Source organism: Populus alba, chromosome 4, assembly GCF_005239225.2.
Source record: "Populus alba chromosome 4, ASM523922v2, whole genome shotgun sequence".
NCBI classification, from domain to species: domain Eukaryota; kingdom Viridiplantae; phylum Streptophyta; class Magnoliopsida; order Malpighiales; family Salicaceae; genus Populus; species Populus alba.
Window position 1 is genome coordinate 19,917,772 of NC_133287.1, and position 14,861 is coordinate 19,932,632.

At 34.0% G+C, this 14,861-nt stretch overlaps 1 protein-coding gene across 1 annotated transcript; it reads left to right on the forward strand.

The window, feature by feature from the left end:
* The first annotated feature begins 3,807 nt into the window (after window positions 1–3,807).
* On the forward strand, window positions 3,808–12,729 carry LOC118030174 (outer envelope protein 61). Its single transcript, XM_035034164.2, has 11 exons — window positions 3,808–4,055; window positions 4,529–4,759; window positions 4,928–4,984; window positions 5,093–5,221; window positions 5,389–5,466; window positions 5,563–5,633; window positions 5,959–6,008; window positions 6,124–6,322; window positions 6,896–7,487; window positions 11,937–12,080; window positions 12,341–12,729. The coding sequence occupies exons 1-11, from the start codon at window positions 3,960–3,962 to the stop codon at window positions 12,485–12,487; spliced, it is 1,794 nt and encodes a 597-aa protein (XP_034890055.1). The 5' UTR covers window positions 3,808–3,959; the 3' UTR covers window positions 12,488–12,729.
* The last annotated feature ends 2,132 nt before the right edge of the window (window positions 12,730–14,861 follow it).

The following is a 14,861-nucleotide window of genomic DNA, read 5'->3' on the forward strand; positions in this document are numbered from 1 at the left end:
TTAGTTTTTCTGGTTCCTGGTTAATCTGATGATTGTTATCTTCAAATCAAGAAATGGAGTGAAAGTTTTGAGGCATTGTCTTGTTTTGATCATGTTAGGGGGTGTTGTATGTGTTAATATGTTCTTTGCTTTCTTTAATGAAAAGCGAGGGAATGAATTCTGGTACCATTTCAAGAGAACTCAAGAAACTTAGAACGGTCTTTCTAGAGAAATTAATGAAACACAGAAGAAAAGTGCTAGAAAATACATAATAGACACGGGTATTGTCCATTGATGGAATCACTTATTATCTTAGGAAGGAAATTGAGTTAAGGGGTGTGATTTTTGTAAGGATCTGTGGATGCTAAGAGGTAATGGTGGTGGCAGAATTTGGTAAGGGATCAGGCTATTAGTTCAGCTTGGATAGGTGATGCATCGTTCGACAGAGGTGAGTTGATGGCTACTGTAACTCAGAGCCAAACATCACTGATAATAATAATAGTTAGTGATAATGAGGGGACAGAAAGGGGGGTTGATGCCCAAGAGCATCCTACTTGTGGTGAACAATGTGTGGTGAACAATGTTTGGGCTTTTTATCAATTGATCCTGCTTTCTGTAGTCTTATTTGGAATTCTAAAGAAAATGATGCCTGAGATAGAAGAGGTTGACCACCCCTTCTTGTTTTTTTTTTGGTCTTTGCTGGTTAGCTCCAAGCTGTTGCTTGTGGTCATCAACTATGCCTCATGTGAAAAGCATTTTAAAGCAGTATTGAGAGCATGGTTTCTTCGGATATCATGCTGATATTTTTGTTATTTAGAAAGATAAACCCCTTTTTTCACTTCTCTGATGAAATATTTAATGAATCTTATACCAAAAAATTCAGGGACAGGTGCCAAGAAATTCTGGTTTGTTTAGATGATGGAAATGGAAGGAATGAGTGTCGGATATGGATGGAATGAAAGGGAAAGATAAGTAAATAAAGGACACAGAAATCATCGTTATAAGAAAAATTAAGCCCTCAAAATATATATAGAAACGAAAAATAATCATCTTAAAAATTACAATTTAAAATAGCTCACTGTAGAGATCTGGCCAGTTAAAGCAAATTAATCACTAGCTTAAATTGATTTTATTCAACTCAACAAATCCTCGACCTCTGCCTTCTTCACTTCATCCACGTACTGCTTACTTTCTATGCATATATATGATAATGCAAAGAAAGACGTGCAAGGATTTTATAAGCCACGTAAAGTTCAGCTTACACACCACAGCTAATTAATGTGCATAGAAAATTTTAGCTCCAAATTTTAATGATTTTAACCCTTAATTCCTCAATTCTAAATCCTCATCTTCAGAAATTTGGCCTCAAAATTTGGACACTTGACACTAGTAAAAATCTTAAAATTTAATTGTAATTGGATGTTGTTGGAAATGGGCATACTGTGTAGTTTACATGCATGCATTCAAATGTTTAATTAATTTCCTGTGGCTTTTCAATAATTTGGTCTGATACATAAAAATTGATAGATAGAATTGTAGCTAGCAGATGCGTGTGTGAATTTTTTTCCTACCGTCGGCAGCAGCTGATGCCCTACTAATATATATATATATTCAAAACATCCCTTGAGCTGCACCACCTTCATCATTTCTCTCCAAAACAATCATTTCCATTACTTATCAGACCATGCACTACACTGTCCTCTCCATTTCTTTGAAGGGGATGGAACGTTTCATTCCTTAAAACTATCTGGAGGCCAGGCAGCCTACTACTGTAGTCGTCGCCATGTCAAGACTTACAAATACATGCTTGAGAAAGAAGCAGGTTTTCCCATCTTTCCGAACATGTTATCTGGCTTTTACAGTCTTGCTCATATCCTTGCTTGTGTTTTGTCTGTAGGGAGAGTTCTGTGTGGCCATATTAAGTAATCTCATGAGAGGATTGGGTTTGGCCAACACAAGTCTTCCATGTATTTACTTTGGTATGAGGAGCTATTTGTTGGAGTTCTATGGTTTAGTCTCTACTTACACTATCTACCACTGAGTCGAAATATATGATAGTGGCTAAGGCTACTAAGAAAGCCTTGTGGCTTATAGGTTTGATAAAAAAACCAGGTATTCAGCAAGGTGAAGTTCAGTTGCATTGTGACAGTCAAAGTGTCATTTACTTGATAAAAAACCAGGTGTATCATGTAAGGATATAGATATGAGGTTTTATAGGATCAAGGAATTGGTTTTTTTAGTGAACTATTACTTGAGAAAGTTCACACTTCAAAAAATATAGTACGTATATTGATAAAGCTTGTCACCACAAATAAGTTAAGGCATTACTTGAACTATTAATGTCTCATGTGAAGTTCCAAGTTATGGTTATTTTACTTTTCTTCTAAGGGATGTATATTTATCAAGGTGAAGATTATTATAATTTGTGACTTATATAACCATGTATTGTTTAATTGTCCTTAACCTATAGAATCTTACTAATTACTTCTTTACTTTTTGTGGTGTAACAAGTTCATTCCTTGCTAGAAAATTCAGTTTATTAAACTTACTTTTATAAATTTGAAATATTATACTATTGCATTTTAGAGTACATGATGCAGAGAAGGTGTAAATAGAACTTTTTTTTTTTTATTGTGACTGTATAAGTATACGTGTGTAAAACTATTATAAGATGAAGTGTATTAAAAGACGATTTGTTAGTGCATACATATGATATTTTTTGTTCTTTATTTCACTTGAAAAATAATTCAAATGAAATAAAAAATATATATTTATCAAGTCAATCATAGTAAATGTGTTTATTTATACAAAAATCAAACTAAAACAAAAAAAAAGTAAATACAATTTATTCCGTGCATTAACAAAGAAAAATTTAATCTATGCTTATTTTTAATCCCAAACCTGAAATAAAATATTATAATATAGTATAACAATGATTTTTTAATGATTGATGCAATACTAACATATATCTAGCATATATACCGTATTGGATACAATACTTAGGTTCTTATAATTAATTTAAAATGAGATATAGATGACCTAATTAAACAAGGGAAAACCTGGAAGGGGGACAATCAGAAAGATCATAAAGATCAAGGACTTATTCGCTAGTCACTATATATATTAGGGTTCACGATTCTAATTCCATTCTGCTTTGGTCGGCTACCGAAGAGGCTTTACCATTCCAAAATCCAAAACATAAAATAATAATAATAATAATAATAAAACCTGAATCCAATAACAAATTTACTTAAAAAGTGTTAGGGAATTTTAGAATGGTTATTTTTTAAATTATATTTTATTTTAAAATATATTAAAATAATATTTTTTATTTTTTAAAATTTAATTTTAATATTAAAGTATTTAACAAATGTGCTGAATGAAAAGCTAAATATTAAAAAAATATTATTTTAGCTCTTTTATGTTTATTTTACACCCTTCAAAAATAATGTTAAAATATTTTTTTTCTCTCATAAATATTATTTATATATATCTTTCAAAAAAATCAAAATCAATAAAATAGAACCACTAAAAAAATAAACAAATTAAATATAATTATATGAAAAAAATAACATCAAACTTATTAAAAAATAATAAAACATTTATTTTTCCATTCCAATATAATTGGCTCTTCAGTAGATATAATAATAAAAAATAATAATATTTATATTATTTAAAATGATATTTTTATAAATTTAGGTCTTCAAAATAGGTTTTTTATATTTGTTATTGAAGATGCTTTTTATATATCAAAATAATAAAAAAATAAAAATATATATATATTAATTTTAAAAAAATAAAGAAGCTTTAAAAATTGTTAAAAATATTTCCGAAACATAAAATTCCTTTCTCTCTCTCTAATTAACAGCTCTCTTAAAAAGCTTCTTTTCCTTTCCTACATTCTTGTTCCTCTAGTTTTAGTTCTCCGATTCTTTTTTATCTGTTCAAGAATAAGTTGACAGAGAGAGAGAGAATTGAAGATGTTTAATGGAATGATGGATCCCGAACTGATAAAAATTGCTCAGGAACAGATGAGTCGAATGACGCCCGCGGATTTGGCCAGGATCCAACAACAGGTTCGTTTGTTTTTGTTGTTCTAAGGATAATTTTGATGTGGTTTTGTTTTTATTTGAATGGATTGACGTGTAGTTTAGTTCAATTTTGAGGGGAACTGCTTTTTGTTTATGAATTTTGATTTGGTGATTGTTTTAGCATGGAAAGCCTGAATCTTGGCTGTTAATTTTGTGTTCGTGATTTTTTGTTGATTTTAAATTATGGGTTTTATTTTTTTTTCTTTGCTTTGTTTGAATCGGTGAAGATTTTAGTCTTCGGATACTGCAAGTTTAGTTCTTTGATTCGGGGCATTGACTTAGATGGAAAGTAACCGTTCAATAATGGGTCATTAAGCACTTAAGATGAATAGATTGTAGTGCTGTGGCTGTGTTTAAACATATAACCTGAACTGAGTTTGTGTAATAGATCACTAGAAACTGGTTGCCAGTGTATCTGGTGTTGTTTACATCTCTGGTCGTATTGGTTTTGATTGCAGGTAATGTCTAATCCTGAGTTGGTGAGAATGGCATCTGAAAGTATGAAGAATATGAAGCCTGATGACTTGAAACAGGCAGCAGAACAGTTGAAGCATACGCGCCCTGAAGAGATGGCGGAGATTGGTGAGAAAATGATGAATGCATCACCTGAAGAGATTGCTGCTATGCGTGCTCGTGCTGATGCACAGACAACATATGAAATAAATGCGGCGCAGATGTTGAAGAAACAGGTAAATTTAAATCATAAATCAGATGATTTGCTCTTTGTGTGCATATTGGATTTTAGTAGTGGTTAATGTACTTACTAGTGTAAATGCAGAAGGGTAACTAGTGCTGATTTTGCTATTGAAGATGTCGCTGTGTTTATTTAACTTATGTAATTGAATCTCCTTTGGCAGGGTAATGAGCTGCATAGCCAGGGAAAGTTCAATGATGCTTTGCAGAAATATTTGCTTGTAAGTGCTGCATCTTTATCTTTCTTATTTTATAAGTATCAGTTCTTCTAGTTGGCATGTCTTATGGATTTTGAACTGATGAAATTCTTTTCCTCCCTTATTTCTTAGGCAAAGCAAAATCTAAAAGGAATTCCATCCTCCAAAGGCAGAACACTTTGGTTAGCATGCTCTCTTAATTTAATGTCTTGCTACTTGAAAACAAAGCAGTACAATGAATGCATAAAAGAGGGCTCAGAGGTACAACAATCCACTAACAAATTCAGTTTACATAGAGAATGGATAGTAATAATAATTATACTTATAATATACATTGTTGATATGAATAGGGTTTGTTCCTTTGCTTGCAAATCATTTTGTTTTTGTGTGTCTTTCTTCTTTCTGATTGGATTGCTGTATCACTTCAGGTTTTGGGATATGATGCCAATAATGTTAAAGCTCTTTATAGAAGGGGTCAAGCTTACAGTGAACTAGGACAACTGGAAGTAAGTTTGTTTGTGCATAGCTTGCAAATGGTAGTAGTGGTGATTTCGCTGTTTGTTGTTTGATAAGATATCTAATGATTCCCTGATATATGTTAGGATGCTGTATCTGATCTTAGAAAAGCACATGAAGTTTCCCCGGATGAGGAAACCATTGCAGACATTCTAAGGTATTATTTCATCTGGAATTCTTAGACCAGTGGCTGGCTGGAAGTTGTACAGTTTGATATTTACTTCCCATATGGTTTACATCTTGTTAAAGAGTATGGAGTCTTTTCCATGTTGAGTTTTTAGCTTTAGCTTTTGCATTCTCGTTGTCATGTCCTCAGTAGTTCACTGTTAAGTTTCCTGTCCTCTGATTAATGTTGAGGAATTTCCAAATCTTCTGACCTTCCTCTGTGTTGTATATAATGTGTTAGAATTTCCAACAAAATGTAAATAATGGTGCTAGTGTTTAATACAACATGTTCATTGTAAAGTTAATTGTTAATACAGGAATGCTGAGGAAAGATTGGCTCGGGAAGGTGGCCATCATGCACCAAGGGGTATTTTATTTTCCTTTATTTTTTCTTGATGCTCGACTTTCTTCAAACACACCTAAAAGTTGCAGGTTCCACTTTCAAATTCTCAATTGACAATTGATTTCAACTTGTTTGATAGGAGTGATAATTGAAGAAATAACTGATGAAGCTGAGACTGTCTCCTCTGAAAACCTCAAGAGTACATCAACAGAGTATCAAGTCAAGCAACCACGGGAAAGTGCTGATATATCTAAAAGTGGAAAGGGAGGTCGCAATGGGAGTTCAGCAACTAATTCAGAGCACCTGGAGGCGTTGAAAGATGATCCTGAAGCTATAAGGTTATTTTTAATACATCTAAAAATTCATTGATTTTATGTATTTATATGTTGGCACTGGTATTATGTTTTCAACTATCCTCCTGTTTCCTTTCTAGAGATTGTACAGCAGAGATATTAGATGGAATGTTAAGTTTTTATTCCCCCTAGGGATCAATTCATGTTAATTGATCCTTCTTTTTCATTAGTGTAAGTTACCAGAATTTTATTTCTGCAATGAAGGATTACATGGAATGTTAATTGCAGTCTCTCCTGCAAAATAATTGCTGCCATATTTGGTTGTATTTGTCACAAAATATCTCTGATTTTGGTGGTGTTACTGTAATGGAAATTATTTGTAAGTTTGACATGGAGTCAGGGAAAACTTATGAAAACATGCCCAATTTGTTTTGATTAATGAAATAACAATACAAGGTCAGCATGCCTAGTATTTTTCTGTCTAACATCTTAAGGCTGGAGGTTGTTTTCTTGCGGCAGTGTAGCCTTCTTTTGCTGTCAATCAACCATAAAATTAGATATTAAGCTTGGTTTTCAATTTGTTTTGATTTTCTGTTTTTCCCTTCTGTCTGATTGTAGGTCATTCCAAAATTTCATATCTAATGCTGATCCTGAAACTTTGGCTGCTTTAAATGGGGCAAAAGCTGGAGAGGTTTCTCCTGACATGGTTAAGGCTGCCTCAAATATGATTGGCAAGATGTCACCCGAAGAGCTTCAAAGAATGCTTCAAATGGCTTCCTCATTTCAAGGGGCGACTCCTTTTACTGCAGGTGGATCTTCAGATAGCAGTTTTAATGGCTTCAAATCTAGTGTGGTTCCTCCAAATGTGACACCGGACATGCTCAAAACAGCAAGTGATACGATGAATAAGATGTCACCAGAAGAGCTTCAGAAAATGTTTGAAATGGCATCTTCTTTGAGAGGAAATGGCTCAGTTCCAGCTGCTGCTTCAGCTTTAAACACTGACAGGTCAAGTTCGGGTGCTAGGTCAAAATCAACAGAAACTCGAGAAAAATTTGCAGTTAATGGGAATAATGGCATTAGTGAAACTAGTTCCTCAGGTGATTTCTTTTCAAGTTTGAGAAATGCTCCTCCATCAAGCTTTCCTGCCTCAACTTCTGATATGCAAGAACAGATGAGAAATCAAATGAAAGATCCAGCTATGCAGCAGGTATGGGCTTTTCTTTCCTTTGTGTTTCTGAGTTATTGAATTCTTACCCCAATAAGATTTCCCTTTGCATGCCATAGAATCTCTTTATTTATTTTGGTCATTTTGAAATGATCTGATCTGTGCATGCATGTGACAAGATAATACAAGAGAAATTCTGGAAATGTTTTCTTACCATTCACTAAGAGAGTTACAATATATATATACATCAAGAAGTATCAAATCCCTTAATTCTAGGAAAACATAATCATATCCTTTAATACTAGGTCTAGACAATAATTGAGAACTTTAGAGAGAATCAAGGGATATACAGCTATAACAGAAATTAAACAAAGAAAGAAGAATATAGTGACAGCTATGAAAGAAATAGAATATACTGACAGCTATAAAGGAAAGACTGACAGCTATTAAAGAGATGAAATAAAAGAGAATATATTAACAATGCTAACATCCCCCCTCAAATTGATGCTGGAGGATTACTAAGCATCAATTTGCCAACCAAAAACTGATGTCGTGGTCGAGTCATGGATTTGGTGAACACGTCAGCAATCTGGAGATCAGTGGAGATATGTGAAAGAGAAATAACATGAGCATCGACGGCTTCGCGGATAGAGTGACAATCCACTTCAATATGTTTGGTGCGCTCATGGAAGACAGGATTCGTAGCAATCTGAATAGCACTCGTGTTGTCTGCATGCAGGAGAGTAGGAGTAGTCTGCGGAAATCCCATCTCGGCAAGCAGGCCACGAAGCCAAACAATCTCTGAGCAGGCAGCGGACATGGCGCGATATTCAGATTCGGTCGAGGATTTGGAGACTTGAACTTGTTTCTTACTTTTCCAAGAAATCAAGGAATCACCAAGAAACATACACCAACCTGTAACAGAGCGTCTGGTATCAGGACAACCAGCCCAATCTGCATCACTGTATGCAACAAGACTAAGAGGAGATCCAGCTGGGTAGAATAGACCACGGTTAGAAGAACCAAGTAGATATCGAATGATGCGACGGACTGCTGCTAAGTGTAGATGACGAGGAGATTGCATAAATTGACTGACTTGCTGAACAGCAAAGGAGATATCAGGTCGAGTAATAGTAAGATAATTCAAGCTGCCAACAAGTTGTCGATACAAAGATGGATTAGGAAGAAGATCCCCAACATCACTTTGAAACTTAACATTCACCTCTAAAGGAGTATCTACGGGAGAAGAAGCTTGAAGACCGGCCAAAGCAATCAAATCATGAGTGTATTTCTGTTGGTGCACATAAATACCAGAAGAGGAAGAATGAACCTCCAAACCCAAGAAGTAAGTGAGAGAACCAAGGTCCGTCATATGAAAGGAATCCCGAAGGTGTTGCTGAAGTCTGCTAATCAACGTCGAATCAGTGCCTGTAATGACAATGTCATCGACATAAACAAGTAGAAAAACATACCCAGTAGATGTTGTGCAAAGAAATAATGAAGAATCATATTTGCTTTGCACAAAAGAGAAGCGAAGCAAGGTAGTGCGAAACTTGTCAAACCATGCCCGGGGAGCTTGTTTCAAACCATACAAAGACCGCTTCAATTTACAAACAACCGATTTAGAAGATGAAACCAAACCCGGTGGAGGTGCCATATAAATATCCTCTTTGAGATCACCATGAAGAAATGCATTTTTGACGTCCATTTGATGAAGTGGCCAACCCTGTGAAGCAGCAATGGCAATAATAGTGCGCACAGTAGTCATTTTGGCTACAGGGGCAAAAGTCTCTTCATAATCCACCCCATATTCTTGTCGATTCCCCAGAGCAACCAACCGAGCTTTATAGCGGTCTAGAGTGTCTTCCAACAAATGTCGATTCTTACGCTCAGCAACCCCATTTTGTTGAGGTGTATATGGACAAGAACGATGTGAAATAATGCCCTTTTGTAGTAACAAATCATGAAAGTCACGTGACATATATTCCCCACCCGAATCAGATCTTAATACCTTAATACCAGTAGAAAATTGGGTTTCAACATAGGCAAGAAATGTCTTAAAGACGGAAAGAACCTCAGATTTGGAACGTAGGAAGTATACCCAAGTAAACCTACTATAATCATCAATAAAAGTTACAAAGTACTTGAAATGAGCATGAGAAAGTATCGGTGAAGGTCCCCAAACATCACTATGAATAATATCAAAACATTTTGTGGCACGACTACCATGAGAAGGAAAAGGAAGAGTTTTACTCTTACCTAACTTACATGTTGAACAATCAATCAAAGCATCAAGAGAAGAAAATTTAGCTTGATTTCCCAACAAACCAGAATTCAACAATCGCGATAAAACAACAGAATTTGGATGGCCTAAACGTTTATGCCAGACTTCACTTTTATTGAGAACATTCGAGCATGCAAAAGAAAGACAACTAGGAATGGAAAAATTCAGCGGAAATAAGCGTCCAACTTTAGGCCCCTTCGCGATTGCTTTCCCCGACACCTGATCCTGCACAAGACAACCATTACGAGAAAAATGCACATCACAGTTATCATCCACCAGTTGACCAATTGAAATAAGGCTAGTAGACAGTTCTGGTGATACAAAAATATTCGTGAAGGTGGGATCAATATCTCCAATTTTAGTGATGGGTATATGACCACCATTAGCAACCTGAATTTGTGATGAACCATGATATTCTCGCACATTCTTAAGCATACTTGATGAGTTGGTCATATGATTTGAAGCAGCGGAATCAGCAAGCCAAAGTTGTGAATTGGAAGTATTACCTTGTAGCCCTAGGGCCGAGAGGGCTGTAATGATCATTTGCTGCACCATTTCTGGAGTAAGAGAACTGGTAGCGACTGTCACATATGAGTTTTCAGATACCACCGCTAGAAAGGCTTGTATTTTCCGGTTTTGAGGACGAGTGGGACACTCCTTGATAATGTGCCCTTGCTGTTTGCAATAATTGCAGAACTTCTTTCTACAATTGTTAGCTATGTGGCCATATTCCTTGCAACTATAACACTGAACATTGCCCATATTCCGGCCTCTACCTCTTCCTTGGGCAGCAAAGGCAACTGCAGCTGGGTTGTCCTGCTTTAGAGTACTTTGTGTAAGGATTCGCTGTTCTTCCCGCAGTAATTCCCCAAAACAAACATCCAAGGAAGGCAAGGGAGCTCGGCTCATCAAATTTGAGCGAGTAATCTCAAATTCAGATCTCAATTTCATGAGAAATTGATCACGCTTGCTTTGCTCATGCACCTTCTGAATAACCGAGAGGGATTCTACTGGAATCTGGGCATAAATGATATCAGTATATTCTGCCCATAGATTTTGAAAACCAGAATAATACTCCTGAATAGAAAGATTGCTTTGAGAATAATTAGAGATGTCGTGTTCTAATTGAAAACGTCTAGCATTGTTATCTTGATAGTAAACCTTTTTCAGATATTCCCACATGGTTCTTGCTGTTTTGTATGGCCTCAGATTCAGAATAATGAGGGGTCGACTGACCCTAGTATCCAGGACATTACCCGAGCGTCCTTGACCTTCCATAAAGACAGTTCTTTAGCATCAGTAGGGGCTGGATCACTCCCATCCACATGACCCCACAATTCTTTTCCTGTGACAAAGACTTGAAACTGAAATTCCCAAGCTGAATAATTCTTCCCAGTAAATCGGACACCAAACAGATCAGAATTGTTTGACATCTTTGTAGTGATACACAAAAAAAAATCACAGAACCAGGAGAATACAGACCTCAGCTGACAACCAAGAACCAAACCAAAAGAACCAAGAAACTGAGAGTCCTCTGTATCTAGGACTGATCCAGAATAATCCAGAAATCGAAAACAACAAGAAAGAACCTGATTTTGGGATACAAATTCAAAGGTATAGCTCTGATACCATGACAAGATAATACAAGAGAAATTCTGGAAATGTTTTCTTACCATTCACTAAGAGAGTTACAATATATATATACATCAAGAAGTATCAAATCCCTTAATTCTAGAAAAACATAATCATATCCTTTAATACTAGGCCTAGACAATAATTGAGAACTTTAGAGAGAATCAAGGGATATACAGCTATAACAGAAATTAAACAAAGAAAGAAGAATATAGTGACAGCTATGAAAGAAATAGAATATACTGACAGCTATAAAGGAAAGACTGACAGCTATTAAAGAGATGAAATAAAAGAGAATATATTGACAATGCTAACAGCATGTACTTTCAGGTTTTCAAAACATGTATTATTTGCAATTCAAAATATCTCTTTTAGAGATTGTTCTGACTTATAATTTCCTGCAGAAAATTTCCATGCTACAGTAAAGAAAGGCTTAGAGATAATTTGAACTTTTGTAATATACATCACACAATATTATCTTCTTGCTTAAAAAATTTAAAAACAATATAAGAATACTATATAAATGCATGGCTGATTGTTTGTGTTGTAATGTCTGGTTGCTTGCAAATTGGCAGATGTTCACGTCAATGATGAAGAATATGAGCCCAGAGATGATGGCTAACATGAGTGAGCAGTTTGGAATAAAACTTTCTCAAGAAGATGCAGCTAAAGCTCAACAGGCCATGGCATCTTTATCACCAGAGGACTTGGATAAAATGGTACCTTCTTCGCCATGCTTACTTCCAATGAAATTATGTGCTTTTCTTTCAAGATACCCCAACCTGGTCCAGCTTACATCTATAAAATTAATTGGGGTCAAATATTACTACAAGAATTTTCTCTCTCGTGTATTACTTCTGTACGTAAACTTTTATTTTTTTCACACGTTTGTTCTGAAATAACGCTTCATAAGTTTCATAGTTATGACTGCCCCGCTTCATTATGAATATATAATGATTTTTCCCATTAATTGCTGCAGATGCGATGGGCTGATAGGATCCAAAGAGGAGCTGAAGGTGCAAAGAAGGCAAAGAACTGGTTACTGGGAAGACCTGGTATGATCCTTGCCATTTGCATGTTGATCCTAGCCGTCATCCTCCACCGGCTAGGCGTCATCGGGAGGTAGAGCAGGAATAATAATTTTGATTCATCATTGCTATGCCCTACATGCTCAACTTGTAGGGGGTAGTAAGTGCGTCCTTGATGCGAGGACAGGAAAGTATTGTGAGGATAGAGATGAAAAGGAAAACCCTAGGGATGGAGAGATAACGAGGGGTACATGTATTCATTGGGTAAAGAAAGACAGATACCCATAACTTGCTCTGCATGTGATTCTGCATTAATGCTTTCGTTACTTGATTTCTCGGAGCTGTTGGCATTTACATTAGTAGAAAGAGAAGATCCAAAGTAATTGAACTTGGTGTCTTTCCATGGCGTGATTTGCAAGATTTCATTCCCAAGGATATGAACTTTGTTGTCAGCAATCCACTGAAGAAGACTTGTTGACTTGAAAAAAAAACTTTGTTTCAATTAGGGCTCTTTTATTCGCATCCGAGCCAGAATATCAAAACTCATCATGTCTTCGCATTTAGGGTGTGTTTGGCTTAAATTTTAAAATTATTTTTCTTTTGCTTAACATTTTTATATATATAAAAAAATTTATAAAAATATATATATATATATATATATATATATATATATATATATATATATATATATTCAGATTGTTTTGATGTGTTAATATTAAAAATAATTTTTTAAAAATAAAAAAAAATTATTTTAAATAATTTATAAATAAAAAATATTTTAAATCGTTACTATTTTTATTTCAAACTTCGGTTGAGGATTTTCTTTACCCATGGATCCCTGCCTATATTTTTAAAAAAAGTAAAAATTATATGTTTCTTTATGAATTATAAAATCAACAAATAACCTAAATTTCAAATCTTTACATAAAATCCTTTGTATGTAAGGTAAAAATCCATAAATTATATTGAAAACTGAATTTATAATTTCACAAAATTAAAAAAAAAAAAAAAAAGGTTTAAGAAAATCTAGTGAGGTGGGGTTAGGTGGGTCGGGTAAACCCTAACCTATCTCCATATCTAACCTGATTGAATGTCTTAGTTTCAATCATTTTGAGATTTTGGCAAGATTGAACCATTATATCTACGTAGTTGAAACAATTTGAGATGAAAATTAAAACAAAATATGATGATTTAAACAAATATCTGTATTTTGCAAGAACAGAACAAAAAAAAAAAACAAGAATAGATCACAACGAATCATTCAGTCAGATGGTTAATGTGGGGAGTTATTGATGGTTCTTGTTCTTTCTCTTTTCTTTTTATTGGAATTGATGGCTTTCAGCCTTTCACCGTTCTAATGGTTTATGATTCTTTTGTTTCTATTTATCATATTCTTGATATTTCTTCTTATGAATTAACTTTTTTCTATTTTGATATATATATATTATGTTAAAAGAAAAGGTATACCCAAAATATAATGATCTGACCATCCATTGCCACCCTCGCCACCAATTTCTGTAGTTTCTTGTTGACCGTTTAAAAAAAAACAAAAATAGCACCAAAAAATAAATAAATACAATCTAACAAATTACCCAAAACAAAGCAACAAACTTTCTAATTTTACCTTCTATTATTAACTAAAAAACTAAAATGCGTGTGCTAAATACTGTTGAGCCAATATTATTCACATACTCATAAAAAATAATAAATATACTATTTATTTTTTTAATAATTCATTTTAGTCCTTAAAATTTTATTTTAAGTGATTTAATTATAATTGAAGATCAATTGTTTTTTAATTCTTATGCAATGATAGAATTGAATGACAAGGGCTTAAATGAAAAAGGACATCAAACATGGATAACGTGCTATAAATTGTTTTAACAATACACTTAGATACTTAAACTTTAAAAAATATTACAAATTAGACAAATTAGATTCATTTAAAAAATTCAAAAAAATTAGTTTTGGTACAAAAATTTATTTATAATATTTTACAGTCCCTAGTTATGGAGAGAAGAGAAAGAGGAGTTGCTATATTTTGGCTATGAGAGAGAAGATCGTCATTCAAGTCATTTCTGACCACCAAAATGTATTTTTTTGATGTCCACGGGTTCTATGAGATGAGAATAGCTTGATAGTTGTTTAAAATCTCAATATTTCTTTTAAAAAAATTCTAAAACCAAGAAAGATAAATATAACTTATTTTGATTTTGTTTTTTTTTATTATTTTTTTTTAGGTATTTTGAGTTGATGTATTGATTTATGGGTGTTCCAAGAATATTGGTGAAGTACTTTTGGGTTCAAATAACTTAAAATTAGATTATTATTTTTTTACAAAAAATGTACTCCCTTGATTTTCTAGTCATCACTAGGTCGTTGGAATCTTAGCTAGCAAGCAACATGTTATTTGTGTTTTTTTAAAAAAAAATGTTGCTTAGCTTTTTAAAATATCAAAAAAATATTATCAAG